Raw genomic sequence first — 24,228 nt, forward strand, 5'->3', positions numbered from 1 at the left:
TCGGTTAGACAGTCACCTGTACTGAGAGGGGATCGGTTAGACAGTCACCTGCACTGGGTGGGGATCGGTTAGAGTGGGACTGTAGGGATTGTTTACATTGTCCCCTGTGCTGAGTGTGGATTGGTTACTGAATAGAGATTAGCTCTGTGCACAGCGTTTTACTAATTCACCTGTTGATTTTAAACGAAACAGCTGCTGAGAGTGGCCCCGCCTCGTCCTCCGTGATTAGCGCCATGAAGCACTCAACAGGCAGGAACTCTGAAACTACACCTTGCGCAGGTACTTTCCTGACGTCGAAAAACAGGCGGTGAATGAGACTAGTTTCGCTTCCGGGATTATTGCAATAAATTTTCCTGAGTTACGTCGGAGAGCAGTCTTGTAGATACTGGTGAGTGGACCCAGTTTCAAACTGGAAATGTTGGGTGAGAGAGTGAGACAGTATGGAATGTTCTGTGGGGAGGCGGGCGTCTGCAGGAAGTGGCAGAAATGAAATCCTTTAAGGAAGAATTGGGAAGAACGTTACGGACTTCAGCGAATTTACAGGCAGATCACACCAGTGATGGAGAGATAAAGGCGGGGAGCAATTTTGTTCTAGGAGAGCTGGGAATTGAAAGTTGGCATAAGATTCTCCAGGTTAACCCGAGAACAGGAACCGGCGCGGGGCACTGAAACAAAGAGACTGGCGATTTACCGATTTATTGTGTTGCCTAGTTACTAATAGGGCACTTTTGAATATGCTGTTTAACTCTGCATTGCTGCATCTATATTAGAAAAACGTCCAAAAAAAAACTGAGGGTGGACACATTGACAAACACAAATCCTGGGAACCCTCAGCAGGTCAGTTTTAGAGAGGGTTCAGAGATTTATTAGGATGCCTGGATTAGAGAGATGTATTGACAGGTTGAGTAAACTAGGGCTTTTCTTTTAGGACTGAAGGAGATTGGGAGATAACTCAATAAATGTTTACAGGATGATAAGAGGCATAGATCAAGTGAGTAATCAGACTTTTCTCCCCAGGATGGCAATGGCTTATAGGAGGGGGCATAACTTTGAGATTGATTAGAGAAAGTATAGGGGGGGATGTCAGAGATTGTTTTACACAGTAGTTGGTGCTTAGAACTCTCTGCCAGAGGTGGTGGCAGAGGCAGACACATCAGAGACATTTGAATCTCTTACTCGGGTACATGGATGAAGGAAAAGTGGAGGGCTATGTGGGTGGGTGGGGGAGGAGTTAGGTTGATCTTTGAGTAGGTTAAAGGAGGGGTGCAGCATTGTGGGCTGAAGCGCCTGTACTCTGCTGTGCGTTCCTCGTCGGGCAGTGGCTCTTGGTTTAGCGCATGACCTTTCACAGAACTGAGTATTCACTTTCTGGAGCGATGCAGTGCAGATTAATCCAGTGTAGGCTCTGGATGTGGGAAAATGTGTATCTTATAGGCCAGCTGAGTGGCAGTGGCTGGTGTGTAAATGTGTCCAGATGAAGCTCTCAGTCAAAGCATCAACTATACCCCTCTACTGCTTGACTGTTGAATTCCTCCTGAAGCTATAAGATAACGTGTAAACCATTTCACTTAATTTTATGATGGTATTGTTTGCCAGATCTGGTCTCTGAATCCATGAATTTAGACCCATCTCTCAAGTATTTTGACATGTCAATCTGATTTATAGAACAAAGAACAGTACAGACCCTTTGGCCTGCAATGTTGTGCCAACCCTTTCACCTACTCCAAGATCAAGCAAACCTTTCTGTCACACATAGCCTTACATTTTTAATTCATCCATGTGTCTAAGAGTCTCTTACCATGGGGAGGCATGGCACTTAGTGCTTAGCACAATGCTTTACAGTGCCAGTGAGTAACATGGGTTCAATTCCCATTGCTGCCTGTAAGGAGTTTGTATGTTCTCCCCGTGACTGCATGGGTTTCTTCTGGGTGCTGTGGTTTCCTCCCACAGTCCAAAGACGTACTGATTGGTACGTTAATTGGTTATTGTAAATTGTCCCAAGATTAAGCTAGGATTAAAATTGGGGGGTTGCTGAGTGGTGAGGCTCATTGGGCTGGAAGGGGTGTTCCATGCTGCATGTCAATGAATAAATAAATAAATATCCCTAATGTATCCGCTTATACCGCCACCACTTGTAGGATGTTCCCCACACTCCCCACTTTCTGTCTTTTTTTAAAATAAACTTACCTCTGACATCCCCCCTATACTTTCCTCCAATCATCTTAAAATTATGTCTCTTTGTATGACCCATTTCTGCCCTGGGGTAAAGTCTCTGGCTGTCCACTCGATCTATATTCTCTCATAGTCATGTACACGTATATCAACAGCACAAGATGCTGCACATCTCTCTTCTCATCCATAAACCAACCTACTGTCTGTTAGCACATGTCTGCTTGCTGATTTTTCTTCTTCCTGTGAAACAATTACATTAACCAGACAAGCTGTGATCTAGTGAAGTGTTAACTCGGTTTCTCTCTCTATAGACACTGTCCGATCTGCTCATGCTCCTGCCATTTTCTGTTCTCGGTTTCAGATTTCTGGCAATCAGTTACTCTCAGTTTCAATACTGGGATGTCCAAGTACAAAGATGACAGGGGTGTGGAAGAGATGTTCAGCAGCAGCTGAACTGTGATTCAAATTCAAGTTTATTATCATCTGACTCTTTTGTTAATCAAACAAAACAATGTTCCTCTGGACCACAGAGCACTCTCTAAACATGTATGATACACAGCACATAAAACAAAATACTACCATAAATAAGTTAATAAAATAATAAAAACATAGTTCAAAATACATGGAGTGCACAGCATGAGTAAACAGTAAACATTCTGTGTCTTAGTGATGAGACTTTGTTGGTAGCAGGGCATTCATCAGTCTCACAACCTGAGGGAAGAATGTGTTATGAGAGCTGGGTTACTACAGAGCTAGAAATGACCATCCTCCAAGGGGACCACAGCCTGGGGGTGGGAAGCTTACATGCCTCAATGACCCAGAGAGCTATGTTGGCTGGAGTCAGGGCTTTTATGCTTTGGCTTTTGATTGGGTCACTCATACCATGCAGGTCAAAGGGCACAGACCAGACTAAGACTGGTCCACTGGTCCTCCAGGTTTGAGAGTTCATTGTGGGGCTAACAACCCTGACTGGGAAAACAAAATTGTTACAGAAACAGCAATGAAGAATTCTTCTACATCTGAGTGCGAAATCTTTTACACGCCCTGTCATCTTTGTGGTGGGACTTGTAAGACTGACAGTAGTGAAAAGCGAGAGAAAACTACTAACACAATGAGGGAAGGTCTGAACACTAACAGAGATGGAGGACCTTCATTGCTGCTCTAAACGCCAGTAGCATAATAGGCAGTAAGTAAGAAATGACCATGATCAAACTATGGCCACCAATGACTGGCAGGTAACCAAGGTGGTCAAGGTAAATACACAGTCATGTTAGAGAGGAGGAGGTTTTGGGTCTGAAGTACTCCAGTCCTGTCACTCTGTTTCTCTGAGAGTGACAAAGAGTGGCCCTGGTTCTGCCCACACACATTGGAGTGGAAATATAATTGCAGTACAGCCATGGCTCTGTTCACAGATTCTTCCTCACTCTGCAGTTCTTCAAAGTTAAAGTCAATGTCTGGTTTCTATCATATTAGTATATCCAGGAATGAGAGACAACCAAATGGCATCTATCAGAAACCCACTCACATGAACATACCTCAGCAATAACAGCCACCATCGTGCCTCCCAACATAAAGCGGTTCTCTCTACTTTGAATAACTGTGTGAAAACTGTTTGGACCAGAGTCTCCACAAAGAAACAAGATGATTATACACAAAATTCCTACAGAATTGCTACAAGGAGAAGGAAACCAATCAGGCTCTTAAAAGGGTTGACAGAAAAACCGGGAAACCTAACAACAAGGAGGAACCTGTTGCAACCGCCTGTCTTCCAGTATTTCCACATTTCTTGTAGGATTGCCAGGATCCTGAAGAAATACTGGATTAATACCATCCACAAACCCATAAGGAAGCTCAGATCACAGCTTATGCGGATCAAAGATGACCTGGGACTCAGGTTGGCTGAATGCGGAGCAGTGTATATCAGCCAGACGGGATGTACGGTGGAAACCTGCATCAAGGAGCACAGGAGGTGTATCCCTTTGGGTTACCCAGAGAAATCGGCGGTAGCAGAACTTCGCATTTGGGATGACGATAGGATTGAATTCAGCACAGAACTACTGTGCCACGCCAATAGGTTATGGAGCCGCCTGGCATTGTAATAAAACTAAAGGAAAAGAATTTTAACAAAGACAAAGGTCCTGTTCAAAGTAACAACTGGAATTCGAGAGACAGACAACAGGGGTATATATACCACTGAACTAGACATACCTAGGCATCATCCCTGATGAAGATGGCAATTTGTCATCGAAACATCAGTTAAAATCGATGCCTGCACCAGCTGGAAGTCCAAGAAGAATTTGTTCATTTGATGGAAATAGTTTTTTTTAAAAAAGACAAAATACCATTTAGCTGAGTAACAAATTATTTATTTAAATGAAATATGGAGTAATTTAAAACCTACCAATACTACAACAGTACTATAAAACCGTATTAGCTATCAAACAAGGAATCATCCAGTGTACGCTGCCCTGTCTTTTGATTGACTGTAAAAGAACACAATCAGCGCAGACGCCTGATGCAGATAATGCTCTGCCTTCATACCACGCTATTGAAGATTGTGTCCCCCAGATCTTAATTGTAACATTCAAGATGATTGTCAACACCTTCAAATTTTTCATAGTTCCCAAGTTGTTGAAGTAGTGAAATTGTTTCATTTTCACACACGGCCATTTCTGGTATTCTCCAAGCCTGAACACTTGAAACCACAGTGAGCAAAACAGTTCCGAATTGTCTTACTGCTTATTTCTCACCAATTATTGGTAACAAAAATCACTGCTTTTTGAACATAAACACATGCATGTGGCACTACTTAAGAACCATTCGCTCTAAGCCTACTATAATGTCTGACAATCACATGACTAATGCTCGATAGACAGGCAGCCTCCTGTCGCAATTAACCATATAACATATAACAATTACAGCATGGAAACAGGCCATCTCGGCCCTTCTAGTCTGTGCCGAATGCTTACTCTCACTTAGTTCCACCTACCTGCACTCAGCCCATAACCCTCCATTCCTTTCCTGTCCATATACCTATCCAATTTTTTTTAAATGACAAAATCAAACCTGCCTCTACCACTTCTATTGGAAGCTCGTTCCACACAGCTACCACTCTCTGAGTAAAGAAGTTCCCCCTCATGTTACCCCTAAACTTTTGTCCCCTAACTCTCAACTCCTGTCCTCTTGTTTGAATCTTCCCTACTCTCAATGGAAAAAGCCTATCCACGTCAACTCTATCTATCCCTCTCATAATTTTAAATACCTCTATCAAGTCCCTCCTCAACCTTCTACGCTCCAAAGAAGGGTACAGTTTCTCAAATAAACAAAGGGAATCCCAGTTATTTTCTCAATTAGTTTTTGTTCTTTAAGAGTTGGCCCAAATAAGGAGATGCCCCAGTTAAATGATGGCCCAATTATCCAGAATCCACTGTCCTGCCTTGAGATTCATATTCTTGCAGTCATTTACAGGAAAATAAAGAAATACAATAGAATTTCCAAAAACATTCTACATATTCAAAGGCTGCCACACAAACAATGTACAAAAGGCGACAAGTTGTGAAGACAAAAAATAAATAATACTGAGAACATGAGTTGTAGAAACCTTGAAAATGAGTCTATAGGCTCTGGAATCAGTTTAGTGTTGTGGTGAGTGAAGTTATCCATGCTGGTTCAGGAGCCTGATGATTGAAGGGGTAATAACTGTTCCTGAACCTAAGGCTCCTTTACCTCCTACCCAGTGGTAATAGAGAGAAGAGAGCATGGGGGTCCACAGTGACGGATACTGCATTCTTGTGACAGTGCTCCATATAAATGTGCTCAGTGGTGGGGAGGGATTTTCTAGTCATGGACTGGGCACTGTTTATTTTTTTTGCAGACTTTTCCATTCCTGGGCTTGGTGTCTCCTTCCCAGTACATGATACTCTCCACAGTGCATTCATAGATGTTTGTCAGGGTTCTATAAATCCTTTGGAAGTAAACAGCAACATACAAATGCAGACTCTTCTTTAGTTCCTCAGAGCACCGCCACCTGACCTGATGAGGGAACCACAGCATCTCATTCTAACCACTCCACGTCCGCTCCGATCAGAGTGACCCACCTCTCTGCAGCCGAGGAGTGGCCTTGAGAAGCTGCCTGTTGCAATTATTCCGACACCCTTCTTGTCTCTCAGGAACTGTGGGGTGCTGCACTTTAGGGTGGGCGAGGTTCTGAGTTCAGAATGAGCAGACTTCGGCAGCTTGGACTACTGCTCTGGAAAAACTACGTATTACAAGTAAGTGAATTTTGTTGGTATTGGTGGGAGGGGGGTATGTGCGACTGTGATCACAGCACTACTGTGCCACGTGGACACGCGTGATGCTTCTCTCTAGGATGCCCACTTGCCCACTAGACTTGCATACAATCTAACCCACAATGCCTCCTCACTAGTCAGGAAGCTACAGCAGCAACTACACTTCCAGTGGAGATTGAGGTGTGCAAGGTCTTCCCCTCCCCCATTCTAACAACTTTCACCAGGAGTGTCCTGTCCAGCTGCATCATCTTGTGGTAGAGAAGCTGTAAGGCATCAGACTACAAGACCCTGCAGAGGATAGTAAGGACCACCAAGAGGATCACTGAGTCTCACTCCCTCATTTGTGACATTTCCCAGGAGCAGAGAGGAGGGGCCTGAGGATCCCCAGCACCCAGCCCACAATCTCTTTGACCCACTACAGTCAGGAAGGAGGTTCAGGGACATCAGGATTAGGACTGCCAAAAAATGAGGCTAAAGAATACCCTGTCACCACCAAGGTCTCATCACTAGGACACCAAGCTGTTTGCTGCTTATCAGTGATATGGACTACATGCTTTTTGAATTATATTTTATTAACCATAGTTATGGTAACATTTTGTTTGACGTGCTGTGTGTGATTTATGTTTTGTGGGTGCACTGTGGTCCGGAAGAACGTTGTTTGGTTGTACAATCAGGTTGTTATAGCCGAGGGGGTGGTAATGGGGTCAGCTCTCACTACCTGTTAAATGCTCCCAATGGCATGCGTCTCAAACAGCCTCTGACTACCAAGTCCAGCTCCTGGCCTTCACATGTGGCTTAGCTACTAAGCCCAGTGAAACCAGTTCTATAACAGGAGAAGGGGCAAAGGCTGATTATTGATGCCTTAAAGCCAGTCGCTTCAGGCAGATGGGGCTCATCACCTGAGGTTGACAGCTCAATGAGAAGAAGGAAAACTGATCTCAAACCTCTGCTGCCTTGCAGCTGTACCACTCATGAGGAAACTTTGGGATTAAACCCTGAGGGAAAAATCTGGAGCTGGAGTCCCTAAGGCTTCAACATTGAGTTCAATGCTGACTGGTAACTCCTCCAGATCTGATGTTACCAAACTGTATCGATCTCTGCTATTCCTTTGGATTCATCAGAAGCGTGGAGAGTGGAGGCTTGCCATGGGCAACAGCTTGCTCTCCATATCGTACTGCCCAGTCTTGTGTAATAGAGAGGTAGGATGCAATACCCATGGTCAACTCTGACCAACAGAGGCCCTCACCTTCACACTCAGAAGACAATGATCTTGAAACATTTCCATTCTTAGTCCCTGCTCTCATCCTCCTCTCCTCAGCTGAGCTCGAGCTCCCATAGGGACCAGCTATGTTCCCTATTCATCTCCTGGAGAGATCGCTCCACTGGTGTACATGTGCACCCCATCTCCAGGAATTTGTGATCCCAATACTCACCAGAAGGACGGAGAAAGGAGAAGATTTGTGGGAAAGATGATGCTGAACTGTGATGTCCATCAAGATTGTGTCTCAGACTTTGTGGTCCTTTATGTTCATTGGAATGGTTTTAGAATGGGGACCATTACAACACACTACAGGCCTTTTGACCCGTGATGTTGTTCCAGCATTATAACCTGTTCTAAGGTCAATCTAACCCTTCCCTCCTACATAGTCACCCATTTTTCTTTCATCTATGTGCCTATCTAAGAGTCTGTTAAATGTCCTTAAAGCATCTGTCTCAACCACCACCCCTGGCAGGGTATTCCACACACCTGCCATCTATGTGTATGAAAAAAGAGCAGTGCAGGGAGTTAGGGGTCGGGTTAGGGATTAGTGACAGATGAGATAGGGCTGGGGGTCAGATTAGGGATTAGTTACAGAGATGAAGGGAATTGGGGGTCGGGTTAGGATTTAGTGACATAGATGAGGGGTGTTGGGGGTCAGATTAGGGTTTAGTGACAGATGAGGGGTGTTGGGGGTCAGATTACAGTTTAGTGACAGAGATGAGGGGTGATGGGGTCAGATTAGGGTTTAGTGACAAAGATGAAGGAAATTGGGGGTCGGGTTAGGGTTTAGTGACAGAGATGAGGGGTGTTGGGGGTCAGATTAGGATTTAGTGACAGAGATGAGGGGTGTTGGGGTCAGATTAGGATTTAGTGACAGAGATAGGGGTGTTGGGGTCAGATTAGGGTTTATTGACAGAGATGAGGGGTGTTGGGGGTCAGATTAGGGATTAGTGACAGAGATGAGGGGTGTTGGGGGTCAGATTAGGGTTTAGTGACAGAGATGAAGGGAATTGGGGGTTGGGTTAGGGTTTAGTGACAGAGGTGAGGGGTGTTTGGGGGTCAGATTAGGGTTTAGTGACATAGATGAGGGGTGTTGGGGGTCAGATTAGGATTTAGTGACATAGGTTAGGGTTTAGTGACAGAGATGAGGGGTGTTGGGGGTCAGATTAGAGTTTAGTGACAGAGATGAGGAGGTGTTGGGGGTCAGATTAGGGTTTAGTGACAGAGATGAAGGGAATTGGGGGTCGGGTTAGGGTTTAGTGACAGAGATGAGGGGTGTTGGGGGTCAGATTAGGGTCTAGTGACAGAGATGAGGGGTGTTGGGGGCAGATTAGGGTTTAGTGACAGAGATGAAGGGAATTGGGGGTCGGGTTAGGGTTTAGTGACAGAGATGAGGGGTGTTGGGGGTCAGATTAGGGTTTAGAATGGACCCAGACATTAAGGGTTTCAGAGTTAATCAGGAAGAATACAAGATTAACTTATTTGCTGATGATGTTCTGCTTTATCTAACAAACCCATTGCACTTGTTGCGTAAATTATCCTATAGATTAGAAGAATATGGGAAAATATCAGGTTATAAAATAAATTGGGATAAAAGTGAAATTTTACCTCTTACTAAAGGAGATTATAGTCAATGTCGATTAATAACCCAATTTAGATGGCCGGCAAATGGTATAAAATATTTAGGTATAAGAGTTGATAATGACATAAAGAACTTATACAAATTAAATTATTTACCACTATTGAAAAAAATTCAAGAAGATCTTGATAAATGGATGGTATTACCAATAACATTAGTAGGTAGAGTAAATACCATAAAAATGAATATATTCCCTAGATTACAATACTTATTTCAATCACTACCAATACAATTACCCCAGAAGTTTTTTCAAGAGCTAAATAAATATGTGAGGAAGTTTCTTTGGAAAGGTATGATGTCAAGAATATCGTTGGAAAAATTGACATGGAAATTTGAGCTAGGAGGGTTACAACTTCCAAATTTTAAGAATTATTATAAAGCAAATCAACTTAGATTTATTGCATCTTTTTTTGAGAAAGATAAACCGGCATGGATTAGAATAGAACTAGATAAAATAGGAGAAAACACACCAGAAGATTTTATATATAAATGGGAATCTAAATGGATACGGGAAAAAAAAGAATCTCCTATATTAAAACATTTGATTGACTTATGGAATAAGATAAATGTTGACGATGAGACAAAGAAATCCTTATTAGCAAAGAGATCTTTAATTCAAAATAGACTTATTCCTTTTACAATGGATAATCAACTTTTATATAATTGGTTTCAAAAAGGGATTAGATATATAGGAGATTGTTTTGAAGGAGATATATTAATGTCATTCGATCAATTAAAGAATAAATATAAAGTATCAAACAACACTCTTTTTTGTTACTTTCAACTAAGGGCTTATTTAAGAGAAAAATTAGGTCAAACAATGTTATTACCGAAATCCAATGAAATAGAAACTTTAATTCAAAAAGGAAAGATTTAAAAATTTATCTCTTGTATGTATAATTTGATTCAAAAACAGGCAATTAAACAAGGAGTCCATAAGTCAAGACAAAAATGGGAAAGTGACTTGAATATTAAAATTGAAGAAAAAAATTGGTCAAGACTGTCTTGAGAGTATGACAAATACAATAAATGTCCGATTAAGATTAGTGCAATACAATTTTTAACGTCAATTATATATTACACCACAAAAAATAAATAAATTAAACCCAAATTTATCTGATCAGTGTTTCCGATGTAACCAAGAAATTGGTACTTTTTTACATTCTACTTGGTCTTGTTCTAAAATTCAACCTTTTTGGACAAATTTAAAAGTTTTATTGGAACAAATTATTGGAATACAACTTCCACATAATCCAATATTACTTTTACTAGGTGATATTGAAGGGATAAAACCGATATCCAAATTGAATAAATATCAGAAAGAATTTATAAAAATTGCATTGGCAGTAGCCAAAAAGGCTATTGCAGTTACTTGGAAATCAGATACATATTTAAGTATAGATCGTTGGAAGAAAGAAATTTATGGCTGTATTCCACTTGAAAAAATTACTTATAATTTAAGAGACAAATATGAAACATTTTTGAAAATTTGGCGCCCTTATTTACAAAAGATAGGATTAAATATATAGGTGCTCCGAAGATGAAATAATTGGTTACTTGTGGAAAGAAATAAATATATATACTAAAGTTATTACGAACTCCATGGAGCATGTGGGGATCTTCCAATATCCAGGCATTCCTTTTTTTTTTCTTTCTTTCCTTTTTTTCTATAGGGATGTTAGGGGGGAGGGGTTAAGGGGAGGGGGGATGGGCAACATACATTTTCTTTTTCATACACTTTTATTCTGTAATTACTTGAAAACACAATAAAAAAAGATTAGGGTTTAGACACAGAGATTAAGGGAATTGGGGGTTGGGTTAGGGACTAGTGACAGAGATGAGGGGTGTTGGGGGTCAGATTAGGGTTTAGTGACAGAGATGAGGGGTGTTGGGGGTCAGATTAGCGTTTAGTGACAGAGATTAAGGGAATTGGGGGTTGGGTTAGGGATTAGTGACAGAGATGAGGGGTGGTGGAGGCCAGATTAGGGATTAGTGATGGAGATTAGGGGTGATGGGGTCAGATTAGGGATTAGTGACAGATGAGGGGATTTGGGGGTCAGATTATGGATTAGGGACAGAGATGAAGGGAGTTGGGGGTTGGTTGAGGGTTCAATGACAGAGATGAGGGGGGTTGGGGGTCAGATTAGGGATTAGTGACAGAAATGAGGGGGGTTGGGGGTCAGATTAGGGACAGCAATGAGAGTGGGTTCGGTTTTGGGGGCAGTAAGTGAAGAATTAGGGGCAGGAGACAGAGTGCTAATTGGAGCGTGATTGTGAGAGTTGTTAATGGAAACGACACATTGACCGCGTGTTTCAATATTCAAATTTATTGTCATTCTTCCATACACATGTATGCTGCCAAACGAAACATCATTCCTCTGGACCAAGGTGCACAACACACTACGTATAACTAACACACATAACACATAAAGTAATATTACCACAAATAAATAACTAAAAAGTTGCATTTATGACACAAGTGAAAAAGTAGACGAACTAACGCTACTGGCACATCATACGTGAAAATGTGTTAAATAATTCTAAATCTGGATGCGGTTCTTCAGTGTGTGACTCTCCCTCCAGCAGTGAGCAGGCCACATTGGGACAGTTTGACGTCAGTGCTGGTCTCTGCTGAAGCTGGTGAATTGGATTTTCTGTGCTTCAGTGATGATTGCTTTTAATGATGTTTCTTTTCTTTCAATACAGAAACGGCAAGTGTTGGTCACCATTACTGAAATAAGCCTGCCGCTTTTATTCACTACAATCCTTATCGTTCTAAGACAACGCGTTGTGTCCATCCAGTATCCCAATGCAACAGTATATCCCCCCTTTAACATTAATGACATCCCGTACTTCCCACAACATCCTTTTGCCCAGTGGTATGTGGCTTACATTCCTTCCAATGTGACGGCAGTAGAGACAATTGCCATGACAGTGAAAGACAGTCTGCACAGGGTGGTTGAAGGTGAGTTCCTCATGGTCCCTGCACCAGGGCTGCTCTCCCTTCTGTCTATTCAAATCATTGCTTAGTCTTATCAAGTGTTGGGAGTGAGGGGGGAGGGGGATCAGAGCCAAATTGTAGCAATAATAACACATGCTGTAGCAGTCTACAATTTCCATTATTGCTGGCAATGATTTCCATTTGACCAGTTCACATTTAGCTGTACAACAGCGTCTGATGGGCTGACGGGCAGTATCAAGCAGTCTGCAATATCTGTAATGATATCAGCAAGGTACAGTATCTACTAAAGCAGTCCAGGGAGGAATGTGTATGTCTAAAGGAACTGAGGGACAACACCTCAGAGTCAGAGAACTGACTCTTGTGTACAGTTCTAGTCACCGAATTATAGGAAAGATGTCAACAAAATAGAGAGAGTACAGAGAAGATTTACTAGAATGTTACCTGGGTTTCAGCACCTAAGTTACAGGGAAAGGTTGAACAAGTTAGGTTTTTATTCTTTGGAGCGTAGAAGGTTGAGGGGGAACTTGATAGAGGTATTTAAAATTATGAGGGGGATAGATAGAGTTGACGTGGATAGGCTTTTTCCATTGAGAGTAGGGGAGATTCAAACAAGAGGACATGAGTTGAGAGTTAAGGGGCAAAAGTTTAGGGGTAACACGAGGGGGAATTTCTTTACTCAGCGAGTGGTAGTTGTGTGGAACGAGCTTCCAGTAGAAGTGGTAGAGGCAAGTTCGGTATTGTCATTTAAAGTAAAATTGGATAGGTATATGGACAGGAAAGGAATGGAGGGTTATGGGCTGAGTGCGGGTCAGTGGGACTAGGTGAAAGTAAGCGTTCGGCATGGACTAGAAGGGCCGAGATGGCCTGTTTCCATGCTGTAATTGTTATATGGTTATATGGTTATCTTTGGCCCATCTAGTCCTTGCTAAAACATTAATCGGCCTAATCCCATCAACCATACCCCTCCATGTCCCGATCCAAACTTCTCTCAAGTTGAAATCGAAATCGCACCCACCACTTGCGCTGGCAGCTCATTTCACACTTTCACCGCCCTCTGAGTGAAAAAGATCCCCTTCATGTTCCTCTTAAACACTTCACCTTTCACCCTTAATCCACAACTTCTTGTTGTTATTTTCACCCAACTTTATTCAGTCTGGGTAGTTTCCAAACCAATGGTATGAACATTGATTTCTCCAACTTCCAGTAATTTCTCCCACCACCACCCCCCCAGCATTTTTTTCATTTCCCTTTCTGGTTCCCCCCCAGCCAAACAACAACTGCCCATTTTCCATTTTCCCCTCTGGTTCTCCTCCTCTTTTCCTTTCCCCCATGATCCACTCTGCTCTCCTACCAGATTCCTCCATCTTCAACTATCACCTCCAGCTCCTCACTTCATCCCCCCTCTGCTACCCTCCCATTCACCAATCTTACCTATCACCGACCAGCTTGTACTCCTCCCCCTCCCTTCCATACCTTCTTATTCTGGCGTCTTTCCTTTTTAGTCCTGACGAAGTCTCGGCTTAAAACGTCGAAAGACTGTTTATTCTTCTCCATAGATGCTGCTTGACATCTGAGTTTCTCCAGTGTTTTGTGTTTGTTATTCTATAATAGACTTCTCTATGATAATGCATGATCTATTGAACATTTTGAGCAACTCCAAAAACTACTGGTGGAACTCCGTGGGTCAGGCAGCGTCTGTGTGTGGGGTTGGGACGGAAATGGACAGTCAATATTTTGCGTTGAGACCCTTCTTCAGGACCAGAAAGAAACTGGTAAAAATCTTGTATAAAAAAGATGGGAGGAAGGAGTGGAGCATAGGAGGATGGGCAGTCATGTCAATATGGGAATGGGAAGAAAAGATTCAAATGGTTGGTCACTGGGATATCTTGGCTGGTATCTGCCTACTGCTGTAGACAAATTGGAAGAGAGGGCAAAAACGTGTGAGATGAAATACAGTGTTGGGAAATGTATGAATATGCATTTTAGTAAAATGAACAGTAGTGCAGACTATCATCTAAATGGGGAGAAGGTTCAAACATCAAAGGTACAGAGGGACTGCAGAGTCCTTGTGCAAGACTCGCAGAAGGTTAGTTTACAGGTTGAGTCTGGGGAAAAGAAGGCAAATGCGATGTTGGCATTTATTTCAAGGGGAATAGAATATAAAAGCAAGGATGTAATGCTAAGGCTTTATCAGGCATTGGTCAGACCTCATTTGGAGTATTATGAACAGTTTTGGGTCCCTTGTATATGACAGGCTGTGCTGACATTGGAGAGGGTCCAGAGGAGGTTCACAATAATGATCCCAGGAATAAAAGGGTTAATGTATGGGAAGCATTTAATGCCTCTAGGCCTGTACTCACTGGAGATTAGATGAATGGGGAGGGATCTCATTGAAACCTGTCGAATATTGAAAGGTCTAGATAGAGTGGATGTTGCCAGTATGTTTCCAATAGTGGAAGAGTCTAAATCAGAGGGCACAGCTTCAGAATAGAGGGATGTCTGTTTAGAACAGAGGTGAGGAGGAATTTCTTTAGCCAGAGGAGGGTGAATATGTGGAATTCACTGCCACAAATGGCTGTGGAGGTTAAGTCATGGAGTGTATTTAAAGTGGAGATTGACAGGTTCTTGTTTAGTGACGGGGAGAAAGTAGAATGGGGTTGAGAGTTCAAACATCAAAGTAAATTTATTATTGAAGTATATATGTCACTACCCTGAGATCTATTTTATATTGCAAGGCCACGATGAAATGGCAGAGCAAGCTCAGTGGGTGGACTAGCCTAATTGTGTTCCTGTGTCTTCTGGTCCTTCAAGCCTTACAGAGAGTTTCCTTTCCTTCACAGTTCTGGGTTTCCACACAGAAGCTCAGTTTGAAGAATTTATAAAATCTGGAAGTAAGTTGACACAGAGTGTGTTGACAGCCTTAGTGTTTGACCATGACTTCAAGCACCCTGAGGAGCGTTTACCACTACAGGTAAGTCCTGACCGTGTCCATAGAGATATGCATTTCCCGCATCCCTTTTTACCACCTTGGTTGTCACGCGGACCAGACCCTCGTGCTGTGGAGCCACCTGGGGAGGAGATGCTAGAGGCAGTGTGGCACAGTAGACATCCAGGCTGGGTTGTGGATCGGTCCGACTGTCTGCAATGTTTGCTCATTTGCAGGTGTTTGTCTCTGGCTGCACTAGCGCTTGGTAAGGGACTGCTCTGGGTTTCTTCAGAACAGCCATCCCATGCAGGCTATTTTTTTGTGTGACTGTGTCTTTTTCTGCTATAGTAATTATATGTACTATATGTGCTGTGTGTTATGTGTGACTGACTGTTGGCACTGTGTTCTGCTTCTTTGCCCCAGAGGAACACTTTCATTTGGCTGTATTCATGTGTGTGGTTAAATGATAATTAAACCAACTTGAACTTGTTTAATTAGTTGTGAAGTGTTCTGCTCTGTCTCTGCCACTTACACTAAGCTTTGATAAGTTTTATTTAGTTTCTAAGTATTCAGTGATCTTTTAATCTACCAGGAAGCAATTTAACCCCTCTGGTTCTTGCAGTTAGTGATGCAAATTCAAGAGCTATGAGTCTTAGGAGAGGCTGCTATCTCTCCCATTGGAATTATATAATAAACCCCATAATAGTCAACAGGAGTTCAAGGAACAAATATACAGGGGAAGGTTGCTGTAAATTGCTGCTGTAGAACACTACAGCACAGATACAGGCCTTCAGCCCATTTAGTCCCATCAAGCTGCACTGGCCCATAGCCCTCCATATCCCTCCCATTCATTTACCAAAACAAGCTCCTCCTAAATGTTGGAATTATACCCTGTACCCACCACTTATAGGGGATGCAAGACAGTACTTGAGAAGGCAATTAAGAGGAGTAAAATAGGGAATGAGATAGCTCAGGCGGCGAAGAGCAAGGAAAATCCAAAGAAAGGTTATGTTTTTTGAGGGAAAAGTAGTAACAAGTAAGAGAGAGTACGACTCCTCAAAGACCAAAGTGGATGGAGCCACAGGGGATGGGTGAAGTTCTCAATGAAACTTATCTTCTACTTTTCTTGTGGAGACTTTGGAACTTAAGATCCATCGGGAATGTCTTGGGAGTAGTCTGCACTACAGCGAAGGAGGTGCTAGATGTCTTAAAATGTATGACCAGAACACTGGGAAGAGTGAGATAAGGTCAACATTGCTTTGTGCATGGGAGATCATGTCTCATAAATCTGAGTATGTTTTTTGAAGAAGTAACCAGTAAGGTTGATAAAACAGGGCAGTAAGCATATTCTGTATAGACTTCAGTAAGGCTCGGGTAAGGTTCCACATGTAGATGGTTCCAACTCTGGATGGTTAGATCACATGGAATATAAGAGAACTGACTAAATGAAGACACAATCATCTTGTTGGTTCAGCATGAACTAGATGGTTTCTGTACTGTAGTATTTTATGACACTGAGGGTTTGCAGAGTCTATATGGGCCATAGGGCCTTGTTTCTTTGCTGTAGCGTTTAAACATCAAAGGATATACTTTGTATCAAAAGGACAGGCAGAAAGGCATAGGTGGTAGTGTGACTCTGTTGGTAAGAGATGGAATTACATCTTTAGAAAGAAGTGACAGAGGGTCAGAGAACGTTGAATCTTTGTGGGTGGAGTTAAGAAATTGCAAAGGTAAAAAAAACATAATGGGCCTCCAAATAGTAGCCAAGATGTGGGGTTGAGATTGCAAAGGGAGCTGGAAAAGGTATGTAATAAGGGTAATGTCACAATTGTAATGGGGGACTTCAGTATGCAAGTATGGATTGGGAAAATCAGGTTGGTATTGGATCACAAGAGGGGGAATTTGTTGAATGCCAACGAGATGGATTTTTAGAGCAGTTTGTGCTTGAGTCTACTCGGAGAAAGGCTATCTTAGATTGAATGTTGTGTAATAACTCAGATCTTATTTGGGGAGCTTAACATAAAGGAATCCTTAGGAGGCAGTGATCATAATATGATTGAATTCATACTGAATTTGAGAGGGAGAAGCATATCACATGTATCAGTATCAGCGGAATAAAGGAAATTATACAGGAATGAGAGAGGAGCTTGCCCAGCTGGATTGGAGGAGGATACTAGTGTGGATGATGGCAGATCAGAGATGGCTGAAGTTTCTAGGAATAGTTTACAAGGCACAGAATAGGTATGTCCCACAGAGAAAGAAATTCTCAGATGGCAGGGGCAGGCTACTGTAGCTGTCAAAGGAAGTTTTGGACTCCAAAAGCCAAGGAAAGGGCATATAATGTAGCAAAATTAAGTGAGAAGTGGATGATTGGGAAGCTTTTAAAATTCAATAGAAGGCTTCTAAAAATAGCTAAAAGATGAAATATGAGGGCAGACTAGCCAATAGTATAAAGCAGGATACCCAAGGATAAAATGGAATGTGGGTCATTTAGACCAATATCTGTTCTTAATGTAGATTATAGATTATTTACCTCCATCATGGCCAAACGATTAGAGGAGTTTCTACCCATACTGATACTTAACGATCAGACAGGTTTTATACGACAACGCCTGACACAAGACAATATACGAAGGACACTTCACATTATGGATCATATACAAAAAAATAAAATCGAAGCAATAGTGATAAGCGTGGACGCTGAAAAGGCATTTGATTCGGTTAATTGGAATTTTCTTTACAGAGTTTTACATAGATTTGGTTTCCAAGACACAATTGTTAAAACTATACAGACACTATATGACAACCCTACTGCTAGGATTAAAATCAATGGATATTTATCAAATAATCTTACCCTAGAAAGGGGCACGAGACAGGGTTGTGCATGGTCACCGCTACTCTTCTCATTATATCTAGAACCATTAGCTCAATACATCAGACAAAATGAAGTTGTCAGGGGAATTACTATTAAAGGGACAGAGCATAAATTGGCTTGTTACACAGATGACATTTTTATCTATCTAGGGCAACCAACATACTGTTTACCTAAATCGATGCAATCCTTTGAACAATATGGTCAATTATCAGGATCCAAGATCAACATAGATAAAACCCAATTACTTTCATATAACTACAGTCCACCAAGAGAAATTGAAAGTAGATATCCCTGGGCATGGCACACAGAGTCTTTCAAATATTTGGGCATCATTATGCCAAAAGATTTGGCAAAATTATCAGAATGTAATTATCTGCCTTTATATAAAAAAATTAAGGAAGATATGGCAAGATGGAACCTGATTCCTTTTTTTCAGTCTCAGTTCAAGGATTGAGTCTATTAAAATGAAAATACTGCCTAGACTGTTATATCTCTTTCAGACCCTACCAATAGAGATTAATCAAAATCAATTCAATGAATGAAACAAGATGTTATCAAGGTATATTTGGCAGGGTAAAAGGCCTAGAGTTTGTCTCAAAACTTTGCAATAAGCAAAGGAAAAGGGGGGATGGGGCTTGCCCTCTCTTAGAGATTATTATTTTGCAGCACAGTTGAGAGCTGTGATACGTTGGTACAACCCATCATATAACACTCAATGGAAAAACATTGAGGAGCGGGTACTTCCCATCCCTATACAAGCAATTTTGGCTGATAACAACCTGCAAAGGTACATAAATACTATTGATAACCCATGGGTAAAATTGACTCTTAAAATATGGAAAAGTACTATAAAAGAATATAATCTAGAGGGAGATATTGCAATTCTTAAGTGGTGTGCATATGACTCAGATTTTACACCAAATAAATTGGATCCTAGATTTAAGGACTGGGCAGCTAAAGGAATAACAGTTGTTTGCAACATAATGAAAGAAGGAACAACGTTCAGGTTTGAAATGCTTAAAGAGAAACACTTATTAGAAATACAAGATTTTTATCGATATTTACAGATGTGACAATATGTTAATAAGACACTTAAAAATGTAACCAAGGCAAGTACATGCTTGATAGAGCTATTTAGAAAGCATATAATTCAGATAACGGTAGTAGAATCATTTCAAGCATGTATAAGGGGTTGTCAAATCTTAAAACATATTCGACTTCATACATTAAAACTAAATGGGAGAAGGAAGGGGGGATAATTATATCTGAGGAAGAATGGACAGTAATATGGAGGTATCAATGGAAGTGTACCAGTTCACAGAAATGGAGGGAGTTTGGATGGAAAAACTTGATAAGATATTTTATTACACCCTCTCAGAAATCCCATTATGATAGTAACCTCCCTGTTTGCTGGAGAAATTGTGGAAATCAAAATGCAAATCATTATCATATTTTTTGGGACTGCCCTGTTATCAAAAACTATTGGAAGGGGATACACAATGCCCTACAAGACATCTTTAAATGTGAAATACCCTTAGAGAGTAAGACCATGTATTTTGGATATCTACCTCAAGAATGGTTGAAAAGAGATAAATATTTAATGAATATACTGCTGGTGGCTGGTAAAAAGACTCTTACTAGGAAATGGTTATCACAGGAGAGCCCAACTTTAAATACATGGATGGAAATTACAATGGACATTTACAAAATGGAGAAGATAACAGCATCTGTTAATCATAAGCTGGAACAATTTGATTCATATTGGGGAAAATAGTTTAACTACATAATGCCTCATAGGCCTGATTTTATTCTCACAAATCAATGAATATGTTGTAAAAAATATATCACTCGCTACTTGTACATAGTTTTTTCCTTTTGCTTGTTTTTTCTTTCTGTTCTTTTCTATAAGTGTATACCTCAGATAAATACTTTGTGGAGATTTGTGATATATATGAATATATAATATATATGTACAATGTCTGAAATACATCTTATGGAAATGTCTGTTTGATGATGAACTTCAATAAAAAATAAATTACAAAAAAAAATGCAGGATACCAAAAGTTTATATAATAAGTAAAAGGGAGGTGAGAGTTGATGTTGGACCACTGGAAAATGATGCTGGTGAGGTAGTAATAGGGGACAAACAAATGGCAGGTGAACTTAACGGGTACTTTGCATCTGTCTTCACTGTGGAAGACACTACAGTGTGCCAGAGGTCCGTGAGTGTTGGAGCAGGAGTGAGTGCCATTGCTATTACAAAGGAAAACGTGCCAGACAAACTCAAAGATCTTAATTCAGCTGGGCCAGATGGACTAAATCCCAGAGTCCTGAGAGAGGTTGCTGAAGAGATAACAGATGCATTGGTCCTGATCTTACAAGAATCACTTGATTTTTGTATGGTGTTGGAGGACTGGAAGATTGTAAATGTCACTCCACTCTTTAAGAAGGGAGAAAGGCAAAATGAAAGGAAGTTATAGGCCAGTTAGCCTAACCTCAGTGGTTGGAAAAGTGTTGGAGTCTATTATTAAAGGTGAGGTTTCAAGGCATCTCAAGAATAATGACAAAATAACTCAGTCAGCATGGTTTCTGTCCCTGACAAATCTGTTAGAGTTCTTTGAGGAAGTAACAAGCAGGGTGAACAAAGGAGAGGTAGTGGATGTTATTTACTGGGATATCCAGATGGCATTTGATAAGGTGCCACACATGAGGTTGCTTAACAAGATTACATCCTATAGTATTACAGGGAAGATACTGGCATGGATAGCAGAATGGCTGACAGCCAGGAGGCAGTGAGTGGGAATAAAAGGGGCCTTTTCTGGTTGGCTGCCAGTGACTACTGGTGTTCCTCAGGGGTCAGTATTGGGTCTGCTGCTTTTCACATTGTTTGTCAATGATTTACATCATGCAATTGATGACTTTGTGGCAAAATTTGCAGATGATACGGAGATAGGTGGAGGAGTAGGTAATGCTGAGGAAGCAATGCGATTGCAGCAGGACTTAGACAAATTGGAAGAATGGGCAAAAAAGTAACAGATGGAATACAGTGTTGGGAAATGTATGATAATGCATTTTGGTAAAAGGAACAATACTGCAGACTATTATCTAAATGGGGAGAAGGTTCAAACATCAGAGGTGCAGAGGGACTTAGGAGTCCTCGTGCAAGACTCCCAGTAGGTTAGTTTACAGGTTGAGTCTGTGGTAAAGAAGGCAAATGAAATGTTAGCATTTATTTCAAGAGGAATAGAATATAAAAGCAAGGAGATAATGCTGAGCCTTTATAAAACACTAGTCAGGCCACACTTGGAGTATTGTCAACGATTTTGGGCCCCATTTCTCATTGTCATTGGAGAGAGTCCAGAGGAGGTTCACAAGAATGATTCCAGGAATGAAGGGGTTAACATATGAGGAGCGTTTGGCAGCTTTGGGCCTGTACTCACTGGAATTTTGAAGAATGCGGGAGGATCTCATTGAAATCTAATGTATGTGGAAAGGACTAGAAAGGACATGTGGAGAGGGTGTTTCCTATGGTGGGGGTTTCTAGAACTAGAGGGCACAGCCTCAAAATTGAGTGGCAACCCTTTAGAACAGAGGTAAGGAGGAATTTTTTTTTGCCAGAGAGCAGTAAATCTGTGGAATGGTCTGCCACAGACTGCAGTAGAATCTAAGTCTGTGTGTATATTTAAGGCGGAAATTGATCGTTTCCTCATTGGTCAAGGCATTAAAGGATATGGCATGAAGGCAGGGTATGGGGTTGAATGGGATCCAGGATCAGCCATGATGGAATGGTAGAGCAGACTCAATGGGCTGAATGGCCTAATTCTACTACTTTGTCTTATGGTCTTATGACTCTATGTGGGTTTGGCACAGACTAGATAGGCCATCGGGCCTCTTTCTGTGCCAATGATGACTGTGGAAGGTTGTTTCTTAGAATGGAAACCTGTGACTAGTGGTGTGCCTAGCAGCACTAGGTCCATGGTTGTTTGTCACCTGTATCAACGATTTGGACGAGAATGTCCTGATGAAGAGTTTCAGCTCAAATGTTGACTGTTTATTCCTCTCCGTAGATGCCTCCTGACCCATTGAGTTGCTCCAGCATTTTGTGCGTGTTTCTGGATTTCCAGCATCTTCAGATTCTCTTGTACTTAGAATGTATAAGGGATAGTTAGATAGTTGCAGGTAACATTAACGTAGGTGGTGTAGTGCATAAAGAAAAAAGGTGAGACCAGCAGGAACACGTAAGTGGCTGATGTCCTCTCCACTCCCTCCCTCAGAATCTGCATGTTGCAAATGGAACTTGCAAATGTTGTTTTTGTCTTTTTAGGTGAAGTACCACCTCAGATTTAAATACAGTCCTTGGAATGCACCTCTTGAGGAACACAGCTCTTTCAATCCCAGTGAGGATCGAAACTGGCACACAGAGTACCTCTTCCCGTTGTTCCAGTTGCCAGGGCCTCGGGAGAGGTACTACAAGGATGGAGGCACTCCAGGTGAGCAAATAGTCATGGGTTTCTCACGTGTAAAATTGTGCAGGGAATGAGACACTGCCAAGTCCTTGTGCCATCTGTTGTCACATCTTTAGCACTCCATGGCAGGAGAATGAGCACTAACTCCATCCACTAGGGAGCGGGGAATTGAGTTCTGGGCTATTAAGTTCAAGAGCCACAAGATAATTCTGGTTAGACCACACTTAGAATATTGCATTCAGTTCTAGTTGCCTGATTATAGGAAGGATGTGGAAGCTGTAGAGAGGGTTTACCAGATTTACCAGGATGCTGCCTGGACTGGAGAGCGTGACTTATGAAGAAAGGTTGAGAGAGTTTGGGCTTTTCTCTTTGGAGCAAAGAAGGACGAGAGGTGACTTGATAGAGTTGTACAAGATGATGAGAGGCATAGATAGAGTGGACAGCCAGAGACTTTGTCCCAGGGTGGAAATGGCTAATATGAGAGTGCATAATTTTAAGGTGATTGGAGCAAAGTATAGAGGGGATGTCAGAGATAAGTTCTATACACAGAGTGGTGGGTGTGTGGAACGCCCTGCCAGGGTTGGTGGTAGAGGCAGATACATTAGGGATGTTTGAGATATTTACGAGGATGATAGGACATTGGAGGTGTGCGTGGGAGGGAAGGGTTTGATTGATCTCAGAACAATTTTATGTTCATCGATGCTAGAAAGTTTGTGAATCCTGTAGAATTTTCTCTGTTCTCCATAAATATGACCTAAAATGTGATCAGATTTTCACATAAGCCCTAAAACTAGATAAAGCAAACCCAATTAAATAAATAACACTAAAAACATTATACTTGTTCATTTAGTTATTGAGAAAAATTATCCAATATAACATGTATTTGTTGGAAAAAGTATGTGAACCTTTGCTTTCCGTAACTGATGTGACCCCCTTTTACAGCAATAACTTCAACTAAACATTTCCGATAACTGTTGATCAGTCTTGTACACTGGCTTGGAAGAATTTCAGGCCATTCCTCCTTACAAAACTGCTTCAACTCCAGGATGTTGGTGGGCTTCCTTGCATGAACTGGTTGCTTCAGGTCCTTCCATAACATTTCTATAGGACTAAGGTCAGGGCTTTGACTCGGCCATTCCAAAACACGATCGTTCTTTTTAAACCATTCTGTTGCTGATTTACTCTTGTCTTTTGGATCATCCTCATGTTGCATCATCCAACTGCTATTAAGCTTCAGGTGATGGACTGCTACCGTGTCATTCACCTGTAAAATGTCTTGATGCAATTTTGAATTCATTGTTCCCTCAATGATTGCAGGCTGTCCAGGCCCTGAGGCAGCAAAGCAGCCCCAAACCATTTCACGATGCTCCTTCCACCGTGTTTCACAGTTGGGATGAGGTTTTGGTGTTGATGTGCATTGCCCTTTTCCCTCCAAACATAGTAATGTGCATTTCTGCCAAAAAGTTTAACTTCGTCTCAACTGTCCACAGAATATTGTGCCAGAAGCATTGTAAAACATCCAGGTGGTCTTTTGCAAACTTGAGATGCGCAGCAATGCTTTTATTGGAGAGCAGTGGTTTCCTCCGTGGTGTCCTTATAGTGTTTTTTCTTATAATGGACACGTGAACAGAGTTCTAG

At 41.6% G+C, this 24,228-nt stretch overlaps 1 protein-coding gene across 1 annotated transcript in view; it reads left to right on the forward strand.

Moving 5' to 3' along the window:
• The window catches only part of abca3b (ATP-binding cassette, sub-family A (ABC1), member 3b), a 207,142-nt gene that overhangs the window by 27,513 nt on the left and 155,401 nt on the right, over positions 1–24,228 (forward strand). Inside the window, exons 2-6 of the mRNA XM_073060010.1 lie at positions 193–388; positions 6,181–6,443; positions 12,068–12,326; positions 15,164–15,294; positions 22,449–22,614. Coding sequence (XP_072916111.1) covers positions 6,390–6,443; positions 12,068–12,326; positions 15,164–15,294; positions 22,449–22,614 — 610 coding nt within the window. The 5' untranslated portion in view covers positions 193–388; positions 6,181–6,389. The remainder of the gene's footprint in view (positions 1–192; positions 389–6,180; positions 6,444–12,067; positions 12,327–15,163; positions 15,295–22,448; positions 22,615–24,228) is intronic.

The sequence above is a fragment of the Hemitrygon akajei genome, chromosome 11 (genome assembly GCF_048418815.1).
Source record: "Hemitrygon akajei chromosome 11, sHemAka1.3, whole genome shotgun sequence".
NCBI lineage: Eukaryota > Metazoa > Chordata > Chondrichthyes > Myliobatiformes > Dasyatidae > Hemitrygon > Hemitrygon akajei.